This window comes from Oncorhynchus mykiss, chromosome 6 (assembly GCF_057628025.1).
Source record: "Oncorhynchus mykiss isolate SJ-2025 chromosome 6, ASM5762802v1, whole genome shotgun sequence".
Classification (NCBI taxonomy): Eukaryota; Metazoa; Chordata; class Actinopteri; order Salmoniformes; family Salmonidae; genus Oncorhynchus; species Oncorhynchus mykiss.
The window spans coordinates 84,725,001-84,750,043 of record NC_143027.1 but is presented as its reverse complement, the minus strand read 5'-3'; the positions used below and the strand labels follow the sequence as shown (position 1 = coordinate 84,750,043).

At 47.6% G+C, this 25,043-nt stretch overlaps 1 protein-coding gene across 3 annotated transcripts in view; it reads right to left on the bottom strand.

The window, feature by feature from the left end:
- LOC110526993 (leucine-rich repeat kinase 1) overlaps positions 1-25,043 on the bottom strand; it is a 142,464-nt gene that overhangs the window by 49,528 nt on the left and 67,893 nt on the right. For all 3 annotated transcript variants that reach the window (XM_090239182.1, XM_090239180.1, XM_090239181.1), the window contains 7 exons: positions 24,516-24,792; positions 20,698-20,869; positions 19,576-19,751; positions 17,801-17,940; positions 14,282-14,434; positions 10,451-10,613; positions 3,235-3,404 (listed from right to left, as the gene is read on the bottom strand). In XM_090239182.1, the coding sequence (XP_090095308.1) occupies positions 3,235-3,404; positions 10,451-10,613; positions 14,282-14,434; positions 17,801-17,940; positions 19,576-19,751; positions 20,698-20,869; positions 24,516-24,792 (1,251 nt within the window). The remainder of the gene's footprint in view (positions 1-3,234; positions 3,405-10,450; positions 10,614-14,281; positions 14,435-17,800; positions 17,941-19,575; positions 19,752-20,697; positions 20,870-24,515; positions 24,793-25,043) is intronic.

The window sequence follows — 25,043 nt, the reverse complement described above, 5'->3', positions numbered from 1 at the left end:
AGGAGAAGAGGCAGGAGAGGAGGCAGGAGGTGAAGGAGGAGAGGAGGGAGGAGAGGAGGCAGGAGGGGAGTGAGGAGAGGAGGCAGGAGGGAGGGAGGAGAGGAGGCAGGAGAGGAGGCAGGAGGGGAGGGAGAGAGGAGGGAGGATAAGTGTGAGGAGAGGAGGCAGAAGGGGAGGGAGGAGAGAGGAGAAGAGGCAGGAGAGGAGGCAGGAGGGGAGGGAGGAGAGGAGGCAGGAGGGGAGGGAGGAGAGGAGGCAGGAGGGGAGGGAGGAGAGGAGGCAGGAGGGGAGGGAGGAGAGGAGGCAGGAGAGGAGGCAGGAGGGGAGGGAGGAGGGGAGGGAGGAGAAGAGTGAGGAGAGGAGGCAGAACGGGAGGGAGGAGAGAGGAGAAGAGGCAGAAGGGGAGGGAGGAGAGAGGAGAGAGGAGAGAGGAGAAGAGGCAGGAGAGGAGGCAGGAGGTGAAGGAGGAGAGGAGGCAGGAGGGGAGTGAGGAGAGGAGGCAGGAGGGGAGTGAGGAGAGGAGGCAGGAGGGAGGGAGGAGAGGAGGCAGGAGGAGAGGACGCATGAGGGGAGGGAGAGAGGAGGGAGGAGAAGTGTGAGGAGAGGAGGCAGAAGGGGAGGGAGGAGAGAGGAGAAGAGGCAGGAGAGGAGGCAGGAGGGGAGGGAGGAGAGGAGGCAGGAGGGGAGGGAGGAGAGGAGGCAGGAGGGGAGAGAGGAGAGGAGGGAGGAGGCAGGAGGGGAGGGAGGAGAGGAGGGAGGAGGCAGGAGAAGAGGGAGAAGAGGGAGAAGAAGAGGGAGGAGAAGAGGGAGGAGAGGATTGAGGAGAGGATTGAGGAAAGGAGGGAGGATAGGATTGAGGAAAGGAGGGAGGAGAGGAGTGAGGAGTGGAGTGAGGAGAGGAGTGAGGAGTGGAGTGAGGAGAGGAGGGAGGAGAGGAGGGAGGAGAGGAGGGAGGAGAGCAGCACCAGGGTGATAGATGATGATGATGCTCTCTTATCCTGAAGAGAGAGGGGTGTCCCAAATGGAACCCTAGTGCCTTTACAGTGCACTAGGTCAGACCAGGGCCCATAGGGCTCTGAATAGGGAGTCATTTGGGACACACACAGACAGTCCTTATCACAGCCTGGGGAGATAGAAAAGACAGGAGCAGAAATGAGATGGGAAGAGAAAGGGACAGGGGATGAGAGGGATGAACAGATGGGAAGAGAAGATCATGAGGAATCCTCAGAGCCTGCAGAGAGAAAGCTTTTATCACTGTCAGGGATACAGAGAAGACAGAAGGAAACAAAGAGAGGAGACAGAAGATGAAGAGGTGATGGAAGAGAGAGAGCAGGAAGGCGTAAAAAGAGGGGAAGAGAGAGGGGAGAAGAGAGAGGGGAGGATAGAGAGGGGAGGAGAGAGGGGAGAAGAGAGGGGAGGAGAAGAGAGAGGGGAGAAGAGAGGGGAGGAGAAGAGAGAGGAGAGAAGAGAGAGGGGAGAAGAGAGAGGGGAGAAGAGAGAGGGGAGAAGAGAGAGGGGAGGAGAAGAGAGAGGGGAGGAGAGAGAGGGGAGGAGAGAGAGGGGAGAAGAGAGGGGAGAAGAGAGAGGGGAGAAGAGAGGGGAGGAGAAGAGAGAGGGGAGAAGAGAGAGGAGAGAAGAGAGAGGGAGAAGAGAGAGGGGAGGAGAAGAGAGAGGGGAGGAGAGAGGGGAGAAGAGAGGGGAGAAGAGAGGGGAGAAGAGAGGGGAGGAGAGAGGGGAGAAGAGGGGAGGAGAAGAGAGAGGGGAGAAGAGAGGGGAGGAGAAGAGAGAGGAGAGAAGAGAGAGGGGAGAAGAGAGGGGAGGTGAGAGCGGGGAGGAGAGAGAGAGGGAAGAGAGAAGAGAACAGTGTCAAGATGAGAAAATAGATATCAGGATTAAGAGCTGCAATATCGTTCCATCAACAAGGCCCTTAAAGAGAGAGACGATAACTCAAGGATATCCACACACACACACAACACTACAGTTCCATTTGTTCAAAGCTGGCGATAGTAGGTATACACTACATGGCCAAAACTATGTGGACACCACTGCACACCCATTGCTGACCGGTGTATAAAATCTAGCACACAGCCATGCAATCACCTTAGACAAACATTGGCAGTATAATGGCCTTACTGATGAGCTCAGTGACTTTCAACGTGGCACCGTCATAGGATGCCATCTTTCCAACAAGTCAGTTGACCAAATTTCTGCCCTGTTAGAGTTGCCCTGGTCAACTGTAAGTGCTGTTGTTGTGAAGTGGAAACATCTACGAGCAACAATGGTTCAGGCGTGAAGTGGTAGACCACACAAGCTCACAGAACAGGACCGCGGAGTGCTGAAGCGCGTAGGAAGTAAAAATGGTCTGTCCTCGGTTGCAACACTCACTACCGAGTACCAAACTGCCTCTGGAAGCAACGTCAACACAATAACTGTTCGTCGGGAGCTTCATGAAATGGGTTTCCATGGCCGAGCGGCCGCACACAAACCTAAGATCACCATGCGCAATGCCAGGCGTCGGCTGGAGAGGAGTAAAGCTCGCCGCCATTGGACTCTGGAGCTGTGGAAACACGTTCTCTGGAGTGATGAATCACCCTTCACCATCTGACAATCTGACGGACGAATATGGGTTTGGCGGATGCCAAGAGAATGCATAGTGCCTGTTTTTCATGGTTCGGGCCCCTTTAGTTCCAGTCAAGGGAAATCATAACGCTACAGCATACAATGACATTCTAATCTAGATGATTCTGTGCTTCCAACTTTGTGGCAACAGTCTGGGGAAGGCCATTTCCTGTTCCAGCATGACCCTGTCCTCAACACCATCGAACACCTGTGGAATGAATTGGAACGCCGACTTCAAGCCAGGCCTAATCACGCAACATTAGCGCCTGACCTCACTAATGCTCGTGTCTGAATGGAAGCAAGTCCCTGCAGCAATGTTCCAATATCTAGTGAACAGCCTTCCTAGAAGAGTGGTGTTAGAGCAGAAAATGTAAAAAAATTATTAATACCCATGATTTTAGAATGAGATGTTTGACGAGCCGCTGTCCACATACTTTTGGCCATGAAGTGCATCTTAGATCATAGAAGAACTGGACCTTTCTACAATGTCCACCTACCTGCAAGTTACTTCTTTATTTTCTATTGTAAAACCTTTAACGGTATGCAAATATACCTGTGTGTGTGTTCACTGTTTACATGTGTGTGTGACTCCAAGGGTGTGTGTGTGTGTGTTACCTGTACCACTGCTGATGGTCTGCTGCCTGCACTTCTTGAAGTGAAAGCGTTTGATGGCGACTGGTTGGCCACGATAACAGGCTCTATAGATGATAGTTCCACTGCCCCCCTGGCCCAGGATATCACTCTCCTCCTCACTACACTCCAACTGGGCCTTCTCTAGGAACAACCTACACACACACACACAGTATTATGTTATGCATTTCACACACACAAACTTTATAAACACACTCCAGCTGGTTCTTCTACAGAAACAACCAATATAACACAAAAACACCATACAGTACATGATACTATGTATACCTCATAGAGTACATGATACTATGTATACCTCATAGAGTACATGATACTATGTATACCTCAGAGTACATGATACTATGTATACCCCATACAGTACACACAAAGCCTCACTATCCATCACTAATGTAATCACCATCTTTCAGCAGTTATTTTTTTAAACTACATTAGGCAAGTCAGTTAAGAATAAATTCTTATCAACAATGACGGCCTACCAAAAGGCAAAAGGCCTCCTGCGGGGAAGGGAGCTGGGATTACAAATAAAAATATAGCACAAAAACCACAAATCACGTCACCACAACACTACATAAAGAGAGACCTAAAGACAACAAAATTGCACGGCAGCAACACATGACAACACAGCATGGTAGCAACACATGACAACAACATGGTAGCAACACAACCTGGCAGCAACATGGTAGTAGTACAACATGGTAGCAGCACAAAACATAGTACAAACATTTTAGGGCACAGACAACAGCACAAAGGGCAAGAAGATAGAGACAACAATACATCACGCAAAGCAGCCACAACTGTCAGTAAGAGTGTCCATGATGGAGTCTTTGAATGAAGAGATGGAGATAAAAGTTTGAGTGTTTGTTGCAGCTCGTTCCAGTCACTAGCTGCAGCGAACTGAAAAGAGGAGCGACCCAGGGATGTGTGTGCTTTGGGGACCTTTAACAGAATGTGGCTGGTAGAACGGGTGTTGTATGCGGAGGATGAGGGCTGCAGTAGATATCTCAGATAGGGGGGAGTGAGGCCTAAGAGGGTTTTATAAATAAGCATCAACCAGTGGGTCTTGTGACGGGTACATAGAGATGACCAGTTTACAGTTGAGTATAGAGTGCAGTGATGTGTCCTATAAGGAGCATTGGTGGCAAATCTGATGGCCGAATGGTTAAGAACATCTAGCCGCTCGAGAGCACCCTTACCTACCGATCTATAAATTACGTCTCCGTAATCTAGCATGGATAGGATGGTCATCTGAATCAGGGTTAGTTTGGCAGCTGAGGTGAAAGAGGAGCGATTACGATAGAGGAAACCAAGTCTAGATTTAACCTTATCCTGCAGCTTTGATATGTGCTGAGAGAAGGACAGTGTACTGTCTAGCCATACTCCCAAGTACTTGTATGAGGTGACTACCTCAAGCTCTAAACCCTCAGAGGTAGTAATCACACCAGTGGGGGGAGGGGCATTCTTCTTACCAAACCACATTAACCTTGTTCTGAACACCTCCAAAACAAAGGTAAGGGCAGAGAAAGCTTGTTGGACACTAAGAAAGCTTTGTTGTAGAGCATTTTACACAAAATCCGGGGAGGGGCCAGCTGAGTATAAGACTGTATCATCTGCATATAAATGGATGAGAGAGCTTCTTACTGCCTGAACTATATTGTTGATGTAAATTGAGAAGAGCGTGGGGCCTAGGATCGAACCTTGGGGTACTCCCTTGTGTTCTGCCAGTCACATTCTGTTAAAGGTCCCCAAAGCACACACATCCCTGGGTCGCTCCTCTTTAAATAAAGGTTAAATAAATAAATAAATAAACTCCCTTGGTGACAGGCAGTGGCTGAGACAGCAGATGTTCTGACTTTATACACTGCACTCTTTGAGAGAGGTAGTTAGTAAACCAGGCCAAAGACCCCTCAGAGACATAATTTATGACCTTTAAGGATGCAGTGACACATCCATAACCTGAGCGGAAACGTGAATGCATACCAGAGAGAATACTATAGACATCAATGAAGCCAGTCAGTTTCCAACACTTTTGATACACAGGGCAAAATAGAAATTGACCTAGAACAGTTAGGATCAGCTTGATCTCCCTTTTAAATAAAGGACGCACCGTGGCTGCCTTCCAAGCACTGGGAACCTCCCCCAAGAGGAGAGACAGGTTAAAAAGGTTGGAGATAGGCTTGGCGATGATAGGGGCTGCAACCTTAAAGAAGAAAGGATATGAACCATCTGACCCAGATGTTTTTTGGGGGTCAAGTTTAAGGAGCTCCCTTAGCACCTCAGACTCAGTGACCGACTGCAGGGAGAAACTTTGTAGCGGGGCAGGGGAAGAGAGGGAGGAGCATTGGGACTAGTTGCATTAGAAAGGGTGGGAGATGAGGAAATGTTGGACGGGTAAGGACTCATGGCTGTGTCAAATAGGAATCCCGACTTAATGAAGTGGTGATTAAAGAACTCAGCCATGTGCTTCTTGTCAGTAACAACCACATCATCAACATTAAGGGACATGGGCATCTGTGAGGAGGAGGGTTTATTCTCCAGGTCTTTAACTGTTTTCCAGAACTTCTTGGGATTAGACCCACAGAGAGAGAACTGCTCCTTGAAGTAATTCACTTTGGTCTTCCGGATAGCCTGAGTGCACTTATTAATCATTTGCCTGAACTATAGCCAGTCAGCCTGAGTATGTGTGTGCAGAGCCTTTCACCAAATTCAATTCTTGTGGTGGAATAACTCCAGATCACGGTCGAACCAGGGGCCGAACCTGTTTTTAATTCTCATTTTCTTTATGTGGGCGTGTTTGTTAACAATACCAGTGAAAATATCCAAGAAGAAGGAAGGCTTGCTCATTAAATGTTTTTAACATGCTACCTCCCTAATCCCAACCTCAACTCTACCTGCACCATACATTATTACAGCTACCTCCCTGATTCCAACCTCAACTCTACCTGCACCATACATTATTACAGCTACCTCCCTGATCCCAACCTCAACTCTACCTGCACCATACATTATTACAGCTACCTCCCTGATCCCAACCTCAACTCTACCTGCACCATACATTACTACAGCTACCTCCCTTATCCCAACCTCAACTCTACCTGCACCATACATTACTACAGCTACCTCCCTTATCCCAACCTCAACTCTACCTGCACCATACATTACTACAGCTACCTCCCTGATTCCAACCTCAACTCTACCTGCACCATACATTACTACAGCTACCTCCCTGATCCCAACCTCAACTCTACCTGCACCATACATTACTACAGCTACCTCCCTTATCCCAACCTCAACTCTACCTGCACCATACATTACTACAGCTACCTCCCTGATCCCAACCTCAACTCTACCTGCACCATACATTACTACAGCTACCTCCCTGATCCCAACCTCAACTCTACCTGCACCATACATTACTACAGCTACCTCCCTTATCCCAACCTCAACTCTACCTGCACCATACATTACTACAGCTACCTCCCTGATCCCAACCTCAACTCTACCTGCACCATACATTACTACAGCTACCTCCCTGATCCCAACCTCAACTCTACCTGCACCATACATTACTACAGCTACCTCCCTGATCCCAACCTCAACTCTACCTGCACCATACATTACTACAGCTACCTCCCTGATCCCAACCGCAACTCTACCTGCACCATACATTACTACAGCTACCTCCCTGATCCCAACCTCAACTCTACCTGCACCATACATTACTACAGCTACCTCCCTGATCCCAACCTCAACTCTACCTGCACCATACATTACTACAGCTACCTCCCTGATCCCAACCTCAACTCTACCTGCACCATACATTACTACAGCTACCTCCCTGATCCCAACCTCAACTCTACCTGCACCATACATTACTACAGCTACCTCCCTGATCCCAACCTCAACTCTACCTGCACCATACATTACTACAGCTACCTCCCTGATCCCAACCTCAACTCTACCTGCACCATACATTACTACAGCTACCTCCCTGATCCCAACTCTACCTCCTGGACGTCAACACATGCACCATACATTACTACAGCTACCTCCCTGATCCCAACCTCAACTCTACCTGCACCATACATTACTACAGCTACCTCCCTGATCCCAACCTCAACTCTACCTGCACCATACATTATTACAGCTACCTCCCTGATCCCAACCTCAACTCTACCTGCACCATACATTACTACAGCTACCTCCCTGATCCCAACCTCAACTCTACCTGCACCATACATTACTACAGCTACCTCCCTGATCCCAACCTCAACTCTACCTGCACCATACATTACTACAGCTACCTCCCTGATCCCAACCTCAACTCTACCTGCACCATACATTACTACAGCTACCTCCCTTATCCCAACCTCAACTCTACCTGCACCATACATTACTACAGCTACCTCCCTGATTCCAACCTCAACTCTACCTGCACCATACATTACTACAGCTACCTCCCTTATCCCAACCTCAACTCTACCTGCACCATACATTATTACAGCTACCTCCCTGATCCCAACCTCAACTCTACCTGCACCATACATTATTACAGCTACCTCCCTGATCCCAACCTCAACTCTACCTGCACCATACATTACTACAGCTACCTCCCTTATCCCAACCTCAACTCTACCTGCACCATACATTATTACAGCTACCTCCCTGATCCCAACCTCAACTCTACCTGCACCATACATTATTACAGCTACCTCCCTGATCCCAACCTCAACTCTACCTGCACCATACATTACTACAGCTACCTCCCTTATCCCAACCTCAACTCTACCTGCACCATACATTACTACAGCTACCTCCCTGATTCCAACCTCAACTCTACCTGCACCATACATTACTACAGCTACCTCCCTGATCCCAACCTCAACTCTACCTGCAACATACACGTCCAACAAAGGATTCTATGTATTGCATTCTGCTATAGGGCTGAAGCTATAGTCGCCATAGCAACATTCCTAAGTCCTTATTAGCTTCCTCTTCATATCATGAACACAAATCTGTGTCTCAAATGGCTACCCCTTCCCTATTTAATGCACTCATTTGGGCAGGAAGCCAGTCAAAAGTAGTGCACTACATAGGGAAGAGAGTGCCATTTGGGACACAACTGCTCAGAGTTGACCATCTATCCTGGAGCTGACTTCCTGCTAGGGCCCATATGTGAATGTAAGGCTGGGGGAAACATTATTCAGGGTCAATTTAATCTCAAACATGTTTTAAATTGCATTTCAGCAGAGTCACACAGCAGAGCATTTGAGCGCGTTCCTGTGTGTGTATGTTCTGTGTCCATGTTTGCGTGCACGTTCCTGTGTGTGTGTCTACATAGCTGTGGTGTTAGCTGATGTCAACTCGTGGCACCAGTGTTTGAGGAAGTGATTATTTAGTCAATATCTCTCTATTCTTAGAGCAGCACTAAAATGTGTTTCCTGATATCAGAAATATTTGGGAGTGATTGTTGCCCCATGAACAGTAAATACGACAGCGGCCTGTAGTATTTCACAGAGATAATCAACCCTCAAGCACTGTGTGTGTGTGTGTGTGTGTGTGTGTGTGTGTGTGTGTGTGTGTGTGTGGTTAGCCTTAAGGGTAAACAATACATCAACGGATGCGGTCACTGTTGAGAAATCAACTGAAACTCATTACGCAGCCAAACCCTTGAAGAGCTGTGTGTGTGTGTGTGTGTGTGTGAGCGTGCGCAGGATTGCTGTACCTCTGTATACGAGTGTGTGTGTACAGCGTATCTATGTCTGCAGTGTGTTCCATACTGTACATGTCACAGTCCTGTCAGTGAGGAGCCTAAGGAGACTCCTACACTCCTATCAACACAGCAGGAAACCACAAGGCCCTGTACTACACATTACTACAGGAGGACACCACAACCGCAAGGCCCTGTACTACACAATACTACAGGAGGACACCACAACCACAAGGCCCTGTACTACACAATACTACAGGAGGACACCACAACCACAAGGCCCTGTACTACACAATACTACAGGAGGACACCACAACCACAAGGCCCTGTACTACACAATACTACAGGAGGACACCACAACCACAAGGCCCTGTACTACACAATACTACTGGTCAGAGGTAGAGCACTATGGGCCCTGGTCAGAGGTAGTGCACTATGGGCCCTGGTCAGAGGTAGTGCACTATGGGCCCTGGTCAGAGGTACAGCACTATGGGCCCTGGTCAGAAGTACGGCACTATGGGCCCTGGTCAGAGATAGAGCACTATGGGCCCTGGTCAGAGGTAGAGCACTATGGGCCCTGGTCAGAGGTAGAGCACTATGGGCCCTGGTCAGAGGTAGAGCACTATGGGCCCTGGTCAGAGGTGGAGCACTATGGGCCCTGGTCAGAGGTAGAGCACTATGGGCCCCGGTCAGAGGTAGAGCACCACATAGGGAATAGGGTACCATTTGGGACACATCCTGTGTTTTTGTGCTGTGAGAATGGCCTGGCTTCATTTTAGTCAGTAATGTGAGCATTAAGTGAGTGAAACAAATGAACAATCAACCAAACAAATGTTTTCTCCCAGTGCAAGGGCAATCTTTTGTTGTCCCTATTGACTAAATAGAGCCATCTATCCCAGTTATAACCAAAAGCTCAGCCTGAGTGTGGGTGACAGGTGAAGGGTCAAAAGTGACAGATGATGGGCCAAAGGTTAGGGATAAGAGGTTTGTGGTTCAGAGGGTGTGTGTGTGTGCGAGCGCAAGTTTGATAGCATGTTGGAGAGAATCGGTTCTAGCCAAGCTCAGCACAGAATGACTGATCTACAAATCGTCAGGCATCCTAACTTCAACTTGAGAATACATTTAAACTAGTCTCCCATTGACGTCAATGAATGACTAAGAGAAAATGTGACTTAAGTGAAAGACATGATTCACCCCTATGTGAAGAAGATTAGCCCATCTGTGCCGTGCCTTCCTCAGGCTCACTGTCTTGTGAAGTTACACTGAGTCTGGCTGAGTGTGCGATTGGATTTGATAGCCAATAGTTACACCAATCCTTATATGTCCATGACGGGTAGAGCAAGTGCACACTTCAGGCGAAGGGAGGAGAATTGGGATACAGCATCTATATAGGGGGGGACAGTCGCGCAGCGCTAATAGGTCAACAGGTCAGGGTTTAGAGGTCAAGGGTCAGGGGGAAAGGTGAGAGGTTACCGTGAGGGGAAGTCGGTCATGAAAAGCTCTGGGACCAGCTCCTGAAGGGGCACAGGCTGGTTGGTGTGCTGGGGACACACTATGTACTCCTGGCCCATGGCAGCGATCACACAGTCCTCCATGTTGAAAAAGTGCCCTCCTCTTCCTCCGCCTTTTTCTCTGCCTAGCGGTGGGATAATCAGACCAAAAGATAAAGTTGACTTCAGAGTGCAAACTCTGTTTAACAGCAGTCCCATTACAAAAACAATATTATAGGTTGATTTCAAATTAAATCACATTTTATTGGTCACATACACATGGGTTAGCAGATGTTATTGCGAGTGTAGTGAAATGCTTGTGCTTCTAGTTATGACAGTGCAGCAATATCTAACATGTAATCTAACGATTCCACAACAACTACCTTATACACACAAATCTAAGTAAAGGAATGGAATAAGAATATATACATTTTAAAATATGGATGAGCAATGACAGAGTGGCATAGGCAAGATGCAATAGAAGGTATCAAATACAGTGTATACATATGAGATGAGCATGGTAAGATATGTAAACATCATTAAAGTGGCATTATTAAAGTGACTAGTGATCCATTAATTAAAGTAGTGATGGCTGTTTAACAGTCTAATGGCCTTGAGATAGAAGCTGTTTTTCAGTCTCTCTGTCCCAGCTTTGATGCCCCCGTACTGACCTCGCCTTCTGGATGGTAGTAGGGTGAACAGGCAGTAATGGGTGATTGTTGTCCTTGATGATATTTTTGGCCTTCCTGTGATATCGGGTGCTGTAGGTGTCCTGGAGGGCAGGTAGTTTGCCCCCGGGGATGCGTTGTGCAGACCGCACCTCCCTCTGGAGAGCCTTGTGGTTGTGGGCGGTGCAGTTGCCATGTGCCGCCTTCATCACACTGTGTGGGAGGACCATTTCAGTTTGTCCGTGACGTGTACGCCGAGTAACTTAAAACTTTCCACCTTCTCCACTGCTGTCCCGTCGATGTGGATAGGGGGGAGCTCCCTCTGCTGTTTCCTGAAGTCAACGATCATCTCATTAGTTTTGTTGACGTTGAGTGAAAGGTTGTTTTCCTGACACAACACTCCCAGACCCCTCACCTCGTCCCTGTAGGCCGTCTCGTCATTGTTGGTAATCAAGCCTACTACTGTTGTGTCGTCTGCAGGCGTGCAAGGCCAGGCAGTCATGGGTGAACAAGGAATACTGGAGGGGGCTGAGCACACACCCTTGTCCCAGTGTTGAGGGTCAGCAAAGTGTTGATGCTGTTTCCTACCTTCACCACCTGGGTGCGGCCCGTCAGGAAGTCCAGGACCCAAATGCACAGGACGGGGTTGAGACCCAGGGCTTCAAGCTTAATGATGAGCTTGGAGGGTACTATGGTGTTGAATGCTGAGCTATAGTCAATGAACAGCATTCTTACATAGGTATTCCTCTTGTCCAGATGGGTTAGGGCAGTGTGGTGGCAATTGTATCGTCTGTGGACCTATTGAAGTGGGTCTAGGGTGACAGGTAAGGTGGAGATGATATGATCCTTGACTAGTCTCTCAAAGCACTTCATGATGACAGAAGTGAGTGCTATGGGGCGATAGTCATTTAGTTTCCGTTACCTTTGCCTTCCTGAGTACAGGAACAATGGTGGCCATCTTGAAGCATGTGGGATAGGGAGAGATTGAATATGTCTGTAAACACACCAGCCAGCTGGTCTGTGCATGCTCTGAGTATGCAGCTAGGGATGCTGTCTGGGCCGGCAGCCCTGCGAGGGTTAACACATTTAAATGTCTGACGTCGGTCATGGAGAAGGAAAGTCCACAGTCCTTGGTAGCGGGTCGCGTCGGTGGCACTGTATTATCCTCAAAGCGGGCAAAGGTGGTGTTTAGTTTTACTGGAAGCAAGACATCGGTGTCCTTAACGTGGCTGGTTTTCCTTTTGTAGTCTGTGATTGTCTGTATTCCCTGCCACATACGTCTCATGTCTGATTGTCTGTATTCCCTGCCACATACGTCTCATCTCTGATTGTCTGTATTCCCTGCCACATACGTCTCATGTCTGATTGTCTGTATTCCCTGCCACATACGTCTCATGTCTGATTGTCTGTATTCCCTGCCACATACGTCTCATGTCTGATTGTCTGTATTCCCTGCCACATACGTCTCATGTCTGATTGTCTGTATTCCCTGCCACATACGTCTCATGTCTGATTGTCTGTATTCCCTGCCACATACGTCTCATGTCTGATTGTCTGTATTCCCTGCCACATACGTCTCGTGTCTGATTGTCTGTAGTCCCTGCCACATACGTCTCATGTCTGAGCCGTTGAATTGCGACTCCACTTTGTCTCCCTACTGACATTTCGCTTGAATGATTACCTTGCGGAGGGAATAACTACACTTTTTGTATTTGACCATATTCCTAGTCACCTTTCCATGGTTAAATGCGGTGGTTCGCGCTTTCAGTTTTGCGCGAGTGCCGCCATCTCTCCACAGTTTCTGGTTAGGGTAGGTATTAATAGTCACAGTATGCCACTACCACTCCTCACTCACCGAATCAGCGTATACGTCGATATTATTCTCTGAGGCTACCAGGAACATATCCCAGTCCGCGGATTCTGATTGGTCAGACCAGCGTTGAATAGTTCTTAGCGCGGGTACATCCTGTTTGAGTTTCTGACTATAGGACGGCAGGAGCAAAATGGAGTCGTGGTCAAATTTGTCGAAAGGAGGGCGGGGGATGGTGGGGGAGGGCCTTGTATGCATTGCGGAAGTTAGAGTAGCAGTGATCCAGTGTTTTTCCAGCGCTAGTGCTACAGTCAATATGTTGGTAGAATTTAGGTAGTTCTCAAATTTGCTTTGTTAAAATCCCCAGCTACAATAACTGCAGCCTCAGGATATATGGTTTCCAGTTTGCATAAAGTCCAGTGAAGTTCCTTGAGGGCTGTCGTGGTATCGGCTTGAGGGGTTATATATACGGCTGTGACAGTAAATTCTCTTGGGAGATAATACGGTCTGCATTTGATTGTAAGGAATTCTAGGTCAGGTGAACAAAAGGACTTGAGTTCCTGTATGTTGTTACAATTACACCATGAGTTGTTAATCATGAAACATACACCCTTGCCCTTCTTCCCGGAGAGATGTTTATTCCTGTCGACGCGACGCACAAAGATTCCAGGTGGCTGTACTGACTCCGACAGCATATCCCGAGACAGCCATGTTTCCGTGAAACAAGAGAATGTTACAATCCCTGATGTCTCTCTGGAAAGCAACCCTTGCCCTAATTTCGTATACCTTGTTATCTAGAGACTGGACATTAGCGAGTAATATACTCGGAAGCGGTGGGTGGTGTGCGGGCGTCTGAAGTCTGACGTGAAGATTGCTCCGCCTACCTCTTCTTCGGCGGCGTTGTTTTGGGTTGGCCTCTGGAATCAGCTCAAATGCCCTGGGTGGTTCGGACAAAGGTTCCACTTTGGGAAAGTCGTATTCCTGGTCGTAGTGCTGGTAAGTTGACGTCGCTCTGATATCCAATAGTTCTTCTCGGCTGTATGTAATAACACTTACGATTTTCCAGGCTAACAATGTAAGAAATAATCCATAAAAAAAAAAAAAAACTGAAAAGTATCCTAAGGACTAGAAGCGAGGCAGCCCTCTGTCGGCGCCATCTTCTGGTCATTTATCATGCATGCTTATAACAAGTAATAACACATTATAAGGGTATGCTTTCACTAAAGCAAATCATTGTTTTAGTGCTTAATGTCCGCATTGATGGTGTTTAATTTAAACTTTTGCAATAGCCCCTATCTATTCCATCAGAAGTTGACTGTATATTGGCCCACCCTACCTTCTCCTCCTCTTCTCCCAGCTGCAGTCCCCCTGGTTGGGGGTTCCCCCAGATCCCCAGGCCCCTGGTTCTGTCTGCTCATGGAGGAACACTGGGGACAGGGGGCGTACTGCTCAATCAATCGGGTCCCATCACTCTCACTGGCTGTCAAGGCTAAAGGAGGACAGATGACACAGAGAGATACAGAAAGTCACATGGTCTGGTGGAGTCTGGCTGTCAGGCCTACAGGAGGACAGATAACACTGAGATACAGAAATGGTCTGGTGGTGTCTGGTCTGGCGGTAGTGCAGCCCACTCCGGACTACAAACGTCCCTAGAGGTCAAACGTCAAAGCCCTGACTCCACTACTTTCCTTGCTGTCTTAACTGATTCTCATCAGTCTCCCTGTGTCATGTTCTCTCTGATAATCTCTACCTTAAAATGGAATGTTTCCATGGATCCTTCTTACCTTCTGCTATGAGACTTTTTAACAGGAACATGCATTCTCAAAATGCATGCTACCGTGCTCCGAGCACGCAAGATGGAGTATGAGTCCAAATCAAAGTATACCAAACGGAGCACGGAGGACACTTCTCGAAAGCCTACTCTGTTTGTACATATTTTTAAGCATGCATCGATACAATATTCAATGGAAAGTATGCACAGGAATATGATGAAACCACGTTTAAAAAAGTATGCAAAATGTATTGGAATCAATTGCGCCCATTATTTGAGCTGAAGTGAGAGAAAATAAACTCAGACTTCAGAATGAAATGTTGCACACTCACATCTCATAGGTCACCTGACTACAATATTTAATCTTGATACATTAATAAATACATTGTGTGTTCATTTTGGCCTACACTAACCACTGTGGATGGATGGCAAGCCCATAGTAAGTCAATAGGGCTACCTACTACTGTTAAGTAGCTTTGTAGATAGCCACAAAGAACAGCTAGCTACCCAGCGTGAGGTAATACAGTAGGGGGAGGTGCAGCGTGAGGTAATACAGTGGGGGAGATGCAGCGTGAGGGAATACAGTATGGGGAGGTGCAGCGTGAGGTAATACAGTAGGGGGAGGTGCAGCGTGAGGTAATACAGTATGGGGAGGTGCAGCGTGAGGTAATACAGTGGGGGAGATGCAGCGTGAGGTAATACAGTAGGGGGAGGTGCAGCGTGAGGTAATACAGTGGGGGAGGTGCAGCGTGAGGTAATACAGTGGGGGAGATGCAGCGTGAGGTAATACAGTAGGGGGAGGTGCAGCGTGAGGTAATACAGTAGGGGGAGGTGCAGCGTGAGGTAATACAGTATGGGGAGGTGCAGCGTGAGGTAATACAGTGGGGGAGATGCAGCGTGAGGTAATACAGTAGGGGGAGGTGCAGCGTGAGGTAATACAGTGGGGGAGGTGCAGCGTGAGGTAATACAGTGGGGGAGGTGCAGCGTGAGGTAATACAGTAGGGGGAGGTGCAGCGTGAGGTAATACAGTGGGGGAGGTGCAGCGTGAGGTAATACAGTAGGGGGAGGTGCAGCATGAGGTAATACAGTGGGGGAGGTGCAGCGTGAGGTAATACAGTGGGGGAGGTGCAGCGTGAGGTAATACAGTGGGGGATGTGCAGCGTGAGGTAATACAGTGGGGGAGGTGCAGCGTGAGGTAATACAGTGGGGGAGGTGCAGCGTGAGGTAACGATGTACGCTGAGAGGCGGGAAGCAAGTTCAGGGAGTGAATACATTTCATTAATAAATGAACAAAACAAGAAACACAAACAGCGCACCGACATGAAACAGGAACAATGACGACTGGGAAAGAAACCAAAGGGAGTGACATATAAAGGGCAGGTAATCAAGGAGGTGATGGAGTCCAGGTGAGTGTCATTATGCAAGTAACACTGGTGACAGGTGTGCGCCCTAACGAGCAGCCTGGTGACCTAGAGGCCGGAGAGGGAGCACACGTGACACAAAGATCCTGACTGAGTCCAGCATTCAACATGAAGTTGAAGTCATTGAAGAGGTGTTGCTTTTTGTGTAAGTACTGTGTATTTACTGTGTATTTACTGTGTATTTACTGATGGTGTATGTATTGGTGCAATCAAACTTCCCCTTTATGGCAAATGATTGATGATCTTATTTTATAAAAAGAAAGAGGATACAAAGGAGTGCACTGTGCACACAGAGACAGGCGCAGAGAGACAGGCGCGCAGAGAGACAGGCGCACACAGAGACAGGCGCAGAGAGACAGGCGCACACAGACAGGCGCACAGAGACAGGCGCACACAGAGACAGGCGCAGAGAGAGACAGGCGCAGAGAGTCAGGGGCGCAGAGAGTCAGGGGCGCAGAGAGTCAGGGGCGCAGAGAGTCAGGGGCGCAGAGAGTCAGGGGCGCAGAGACAGGCGCACAGAGACAGGCGCACACAGAGACAGGCGCAGAGAGAGACAGGCGCAGAGAGTCAGGGGCGCAGAGAGTCAGGGGCGCAGAGAGTCAGGGGCGCAGAGAGTCAGGGGCGCAGAGAGTCAGGGGCGCAGAGAGTCAGGGGCGCAGAGAGTCAGGGGCGCAGAGAGACAGGCGCACAGAGACAGGCGCAGAGAGACAGGCGCACACAGACAGGCGCACAGAGACAGGCGCACACAGAGACAGGCGCAGAGAGAGACAGGCGCAGAGAGTCAGGGGCGCAGAGAGTCAGGGGCGCAGAGAGTCAGGGGCGCAGAGAGTCAGGGGCGCAGAGAGTCAGGGGCGCAGAGAGTCAGGGGCGCAGAGAGTCAGGGGCGCAGAGAGACAGGCGCACAGAGACAGGCGCACACCAACATAGACTGAATCCTAATTAACTTGAGAAAACTTTCCGTGTGTGAATACCATTTCCATTAATCTAACACGTTTGAATCCCCAGTTGGGCCCTGTGCCCATGTAAATATAGACATGCTGAATGACTCATGCATGCGAGTGTAAACAAATCCCCAATCAACGTTAATTACTCAGTCATCCAGCACCTACACTACAGAAACACAAATAATATATCATGAAATATCCCATTTAGCAAACGTTTTTATCCAAAGTGATTTACAGTCATGCACACATTTTCATACGAGTGGCCCCAGCTGAGCGGGGATCCAAAACATAAATATGAATGCACACACACAGATCACAACACACCCACCATGCTGACCAGTCTGCTAAGTGCTGTGATTTGACAGGTAATCTAGAAGCAGCATCAGGAGTTTAATGTGGACTAATGACTGAATCATCAACACTCCACTGTGTTAAAGCTGCATTAAAAAGACACAATCTGCTATTTTAATTAACATGACGATTGAGCAGCAGGAAATGACTGACTTTGACTGTCATGCTGAGTTAGGGGAAGCAGAGAGACAGAGAGACAGAGACAACGGTCTCTATTCCTTTGAAACTTTTATGTATAACGTTTACTGTTAATTTGTTATTGTTTTTAAATGTTTTAATTTATTATCCATTTCACTTGCTTTGGCAATGTAAACATATGTTCCCCATGCCAATAAAGCCCTTCGAATTGAAAGAGAGAGAAACCTCACCAGGGAACCACTGTTCGATGAGGGAATTGACATGGTCCGTAATGAAGGCCATGGCTGAAAAATCCCTGGTCTCTGATTGGCAAATGATCTTGATGCCCCCGCTTTTCTTCCTCTTCCAGTTGACATCAGTCGATTCCACACTGCCAAGGGATTATAATTAGGTTTATGGTCATATTTGCACTTTACACAATGCTTTTACGCTACGAAAATGTCGCCCCCAGTCTGCTTTTCAATTTAACAGAGGGCTTGAGGTTTGCAGATGACCTCAAGTTGATCTTCAAATGAAATCCTGTGCAACTGTAACAGACTTCCTGTAGGGCTGGTTTCTCAGACCCAGACAAGCCTATTCCTGGACAAAAAAAATCACTTGGAGATTCTCCATTATGCTTTTTAGTCAATGACTAGTAGTTGGCTTAAAGGGGAAGTTCAGGATTTTACTACTTGATGACTACTCGGAAAGTATTCTATGGGCCAGCTAAAGTTAGCTGAAATTTGTGGTGGTGGTTTAAGCCGGACCATTGATTACATCCTGGCTTCAAAACTACTTTCAGGGTGAAGATATTTCTGACATAAAGTTGTAAGCTACTGAACTTCCCCTTTAATCCGTGCCCAGGAAACAGGTCCTTAGTGACCTCAAAATGCGACAATGTAAACAATTAAGTTGATAACATAATAATACAAATGTTAACACAAAAAAATGCAACGTAGAAGAAAGGAGTTGAGAATCCCCACACTCTCTTCATATTCCCAGATGTGTTCTCTAAAGGTGCTTGGTTCTCTAAAGGTGCTTGGTTCTCTAAAGGTGCTTGGTTCTCTAAAGGTGCTTGGTTCTCTAAAGGTGCTTGAGTCTCTAAAGGTGCTTGGTTCTCTAAAGGTGCTTGGTTCTCTAAAGGTGCTTGGTTCTCTAAAGGTGCTTGAGTCTCTAAAGGTGCTTTGTTCTATAAAAGTTATTTGTTCTATAAAGGTTATTTGTTCCCTAAAGGTTATTTGTTCTCCTAAGGTTCTTTGTTCTATAAAGGTTACTTGAAAGTGTCCCTCTGAAGAACCTGATGGCGCTGCTGAAGGTACTGAAGGCATTTTTTAAAGACTCATCATTAAGTGCCTGGCTTGGCTAATTAGCCCTGTATGCAATGCTGAGCCAGCTCTGGGTTTGATTAATTAGGCCTGCTCGTTTAGCCGGGTCTGGGGTGGAGAAAGGCTGTGGTTTGGCACGCTTCCTGCCGGATGAGAAATCTACAGCTTGTTGTACAGAGCACGTGTTTGTGAAAAGGTGCTATACAGTAAAGAATACAGTATTTATTTACTTAACAGTGGGCCAAATCCTAATCTCGTTCCCAGACACTTTCGCCCAAATGAGCGAAGACTAACGCGTCAAACTTGGCCTTCATTAGCCAATACAGAAAGACCGGGAGAAACTCCCGGCGCATAGGTATTGGCTTAAATCGGCTTAATTTATCAACCAATCATCTCCCACAACACCTTCCCCCTAACCCTCCCCACGGCTCGCAGTGGTGTGACTCGTTAAAATTATATGATGACAAATACTTGACTCAGTAGGTCACTGCCATAGAATTCTATGGTCACTCCCACTAAGGCCAACTTTGAATTGTTGAAATCCCAGGCTTATATGCACCGTGCACAATAGCCTGTGGACGAGGTTAGACAAATCCTAACTCAAACATTATGCATTGGTGTCAATGGGAGATTTGCTTGAACATTCGAGTCACACACATGCATTTCAAGTAAGTTACCACAGTGTACCCTTAGTCCCTCACCTTAGATACCCTCCATCAAAGGTGACCAGTAGTCCCTCTCTCCAGTAGATGGTCTGACTGCGGCGGACTCTGAAGGTGCTACAGCGGTGCCTCTGTTGGCTACCTGTTCCCGCAAAACTGTAGATCACCGTGGTCCTCCTCCGCTCACTCTTAGCATTCCTCTTAGGCTCAAAGGACTAGGACGACACAGAGAGAACTCTTAGCATTCCTCTTAGGCTCAAAGGACGAGGACGACACAGAGAGAACTCTTAGCATTACTCTTAGGCTCAAAGGACGAGGACGACACAGAGAGAACTCTTAGCATTACTCTTAGGCTCAAAGGACTAGGATGACACAGAGAGAACTCTTAGCATTACTCTTAGGCTCAAAGGACGAGGACGACACAGAGAGAACTCTTAGCATTACTCTTAGGCTCAAAGGACGAGGACGACACAGAGAGAACTCTTAGCATTCCTCTTAGGCTCAAAGGACAGAGAACCCTTTGCATTCCTCTTAGGCTCAAAGGACGAGGACGACACAGAGAACCCTTAGCATTACTCTTAGGCTCAAAGGACGAGGACGACACAGAGAGAACTCTTAGCATTACTCTTAGGCTCAAAGGACGAGGACGACACAGAGAGAACTCTTAGCATTCCTCTTAGGCTCAAAGGACAGAGAACCCTTAGCATTACTCTTAGGCTCAAAGGACGAGGACGACACAGAGAACCCTTAGCATTACTCTTAGGCTCAAAGGACGAGGACGACACAGAAAGGAATCATTTTAAGAATAGGTACAAGCCTGTGAGCACAACAGATACAGTTGTCTTGCATTGTGTCTTTTGCCTGCCCCCACCATAATGTTACAAAACCTATTGAATATAGTATAGGTTAGAAAAACGTTTTACTGAAGAGTATAAATACATATGCTATATACTCAGTCTTGTGAATATCCTCCATTTATTTACATAACTGGCATCAGACAGTAACATAAATATCAACTAGCATAATCCAGGTAGCACATCTTTTCAAAAGTAATGGACTGAGTTCTACACTCTTCTATACAGTCTTTTCAATGCCCCTGCGGGTGTCACCGGGAAACCCTGTTAAACTGCCCATGCAGGAGTGGGTGTGAAACCCTGTTACCTGGAGGTCCATCTCGTTGAGGCTGATGAGCATGCGGGCGATGAAGCGTTCCCAGAATCCCGCCGGCACGAAGCTCATCTTGAAGAGGCGCTGGATGGAGTTGGCGGTCTCTTGACGGAAGCCGTGGATGTCCATAGCAGGCTTAGGAGGAAGGAGGTGGGGGAGGAGGTAACTGTAGAGGAGGGACAAAAGGTAGAGTTAAATGTACAGGAGGAATATAAGGAGACCATGAATGTCCATAGCAGGTTTAGGAGACAGGAGGTGGGGGAGGAGGTAACTGTAGAGGAGGACAAAAGGTAGAGTTAAATGTACAGGAGGAATATAAGGAGACCATGAATGTCCATAGCAGGTTTAGGAGGAAGGAGGTGGGGGAGGAGGTAACTGTAGAGGAGGACAAAAGGTAGAGTTAAATGTACAGGAGGAATATAAGGAGACCATGAATGTCCATAGCAGGTTTAGGAGACAGGAGGTGGGGGAGGAGGTAACTGTAGAGGAGGACAAAAGGTAGAGTTAAATGTACAGGAGGAATATAAGGAGACCATGAATGTCCATAGCAGGTTTAGGAGGAAGGAGGTGGGGGAGGAGGTAACGGTGTAGGAGGAGGACAAAAGGTAGAGTTAAATGTACAGGAGGAATATAAGGAGACCATGAATGTCCATAGCAGGCTTAGGAGGAAGGAGGTGGGGGAGGAGGTAACTGTAGAGGAGGACAAAAGGTAGAGTTAAATGTACAGGAGGAATATAAGGAGACCATGAATGTCCATAGCAGGTTTAGGAGGAAGGAGGTGGGGGAGGAGGTAACGGTGTAGGAGGAGGACAAAAGGTAGAGTTAAATGTACAGGAGGAATATAAGGAGACCATGAATGTCCATAGCAGGTTTAGGAGGAAGGAGGTGGGGGAGGAGGTAACGGTGTAGGAGGAGGACAAAAGGTAGAGTTAAATGTACAGGAGGAATATAAGGAGACCATGAATGTCCATAGCAGGTTTAGGAGACAGGAGGTGGGGGAGGAGGTAACTGTAGAGGAGGACAAAAGGTAGAGTTAAATGTACAGGAGGAATATAAGGAGACCATGAATGTCCATAGCAGGTTTAGGAGACAGGAGGTGGGGGAGGAGGTAACTGTAGAGGAGGACAAAAGGTAGAGTTAAATGTACAGGAGGAATATAAGGAGACCATGAATGTCCATAGCAGGTTTAGGAGGAAGGAGGTGGGGGAGGAGGTAACTGTAGAGGAGGACAAAAGGTAGAGTTAAATGTAGAGGAATATAAGGAGACCATGAATGTCCATAGCAGGTTTAGGAGGAAGGAGGTGGGGGAGGAGGTAACTGTAGAGGAAGACAAAAGGTAGAGTTAAATGTAGAGGAATATAAGGAGACCATGAATGTCCATAGCAGGTTTAGGAGACAGGAGGTGGGGGAGGAGGTAACTGTAGAGGAGGACAAAAGGTAGAGTTAAATGTACAGGAGGAATATAAGGAGACCATGAATGTCCATAGCAGGTTTAGGAGACAGGAGGTGGGGGAGGAGGTAACGGTGTAGGAGGAGGACAAAAGGTAGAGTTAAATGTAGAGGAATATAAGGAGACCATGAATGTCCATAGCAGGTTTAGGAGGAAGGAGGTGGGGGAGGAGGACAACTGTAGAGGAGGACAAAAGGTAGAGTTAAATGTACAGGAGGAATATAAGGAGACCATGAATGTCCATAGCAGGTTTAGGAGGAAGGAGGTGGGGGAGGAGGTAACTGTAGAGGAGGACAAAAGGTAGAGTTAAATGTACAGGAGGAATATAAGGAGACCATGAATGTCCATAGCAGGTTTAGGAGACAGGAGGTGGGGGAGGAGGTAACTGTAGAGGAGGACAAAAGGTAGAGTTAAATGTAGAGGAATATAAGGAAACCATGAATGTCCATAGCAGGTTTAGGAGACAGGAGGTGGGGGAGGAGGTAACTGTAGAGGAGGACAAAAGGTAGAGTTAAATGTACAGGAGGATTATAAGGAGACCATGAATGTCCATAGCAGGTTTAGGAGACAGGAGGTGGGGGAGGAGGTAACTGTAGAGGAGGACAAAAGGTAGAGTTAAATGTACAGGAGGAATATAAGGAGACCATGAATGTCCATAGCAGGTTTAGGAGGAAGGAGGTGGGGGAGGAGGTAACTGTAGAGGAAGACAAAAGGTAGAGTTAAATGTACAGGAGGAATATAAGGAGACCATGAATGTCCATAGCAGGTTTAGGAGACAGGAGGTGGGGGAGGAGGTAACGGTGTAGGAGGAGGACAAAAGGTAGAGTTAAATGTACAGGAGGAATATAAGGAGACCATGAATGTCCATAGCAGGTTTAGGAGGAAGGAGGTGGGGGAGGAGGTAACTGTAGAGGAGGACAAAAGGTAGAGTTAAATGTACAGGAGGAATATAAGGAGACCATGAATGTCCATAGCAGGTTTAGGAGGAAGGAGGTGGGGGAGGAGGTAACTGTAGAGGAGGACAAAAGGTAGAGTTAAATGTACAGGAGGAATATAAGGAGACCATGAATGTCCATAGCAGGCTTAGGAGGAAGGAGGTGGGGGAGGAGGTAACTGTAGAGGAGGACAAAAGGTAGAGTTAAATGTACAGGAGGAATATAAGGAGACCATGAATGTCCATAGCAGGTTTAGGAGACAGGAGGTGGGGGAGGTGGGGGAGGAGGTAACTGTAGAGGAGGACAAAAGGTAGAGTTAAATGTACAGGAGGAATATAAGGAGACCATGAATGTCCATAGCAGGTTTAGGAGACAGGAGGTGGGGGAGGAGGTAACTGTAGAGGAGGACAAAAGGTAGAGTTAAATGTACAGGAGGAATATAAGGAGACCATGAATGTCCATAGCAGGTTTAGGAGGAAGGAGGTGGGGGAGGAGGTAACTGTAGAGGAGGACAAAAGGTAGAGTTAAATGTACAGGAGGAATATAAGGAGACCATGAATGTCCATAGCAGGTTTAGGAGACAGGAGGTGGGGGAGGAGGTAACTGTAGAGGAGGACAAAAGCTAGAGTTAAATGTACAGGAGGAATATAAGGAGACCATGAATGTCCATAGCAGGTTTAGGAGACAGGAGGTGGGGGAGGAGGTAACTGTAGAGGAGGACAAAAGGTAGAGTTAAATGTACAGGAGGAATATAAGGAGACCATGAATGTCCATAGCAGGTTTAGGAGACAGGAGGTGGGGGAGGAGGTAACTGTAGAGGAGGACAAAAGGTAGAGTTAAATGTACAGGAGGAATATAAGGAGACCATGAATGTCCATAGCAGGTTTAGGAGGAAGGAGGTGGGGGAGGAGGTAACTGTAGAGGAGGACAAAAGGTAGAGTTAAATGTACAGGAGGAATATAAGGAGACCATGAATGTCCATAGCAGGTTTAGGAGACAGGAGGTGGGGGAGGAGGTAACGGTGTAGGAGGAGCAGGACAGAGGTAGGGTTACAATGTTTTGGATGTCCATAAGGGGAACGAGGTGGGGCAGATATATGAGATATGTTATAGGGTCAGTTCTGTTTGCTTTCAGAGAGATAAGCCGTGCTACAAAGTGCATTGTGAATTGTGCATTGAGCCTGAACAGTTCAGTTCGGGTCAGCACGATAGTGCACATCATATCTGAGAATCAGTCTCCAAGTTCTGTAAGCAAACGTAGTGGAATGATGCAGATAGAAATGTCATGAACAGAGCTGACTTGATTCCTTATTCTACAAATCAGAGGCAGGCTTGTTCTACATAACACAGTTCCATCTGAACGGTCCACAATGTTATGCTCTGCTGAACATGGCCCAGGGCCCAGCTCAGAGAACGGCCTGTCCCTACCTATCGCTGGCCACAGGCAGAGCAATCTCAAACTTGGCCAGAAACTGGAAGTACTGCTCCTCCGTCTGCTGGGTGAAGCCCGTTCCCACCAGGAGCATACGCAGATCCTCCGCTCGGATCACCCCGTTCCAGGCCACCGATCGGGAGCTCTTCAGGTGGATGATCCGCTCCAGACAGTCCGACAGCCACACGGGACAGAGGAAGTAGAGGGTACACAGGCCGTGACTGGTGTCTGGGAAGTGGAGGATGGTGCCTGTCTCGATCAGGAAGCTGATGGCTGGAGAGAGACACGAGGGAAGGAGAGAGGGAGAGAAGAGATCAAGTTTCAAGTTCTTATTGTCACTTGCACAAGTACAGTGAAATGCCTTTCTTTCTCTTTCCCAACAATGCAGCAATTCAGATCAGTAGCACTATAAAAATGACTAAAACAGTCAAGATGGAGGGAGGGAAAATGAAGAGGAATACGTTCATCAGGAACATTTTATATAATAGTCTGGACAATGATATGATATAGTTAGTTCAACCAGG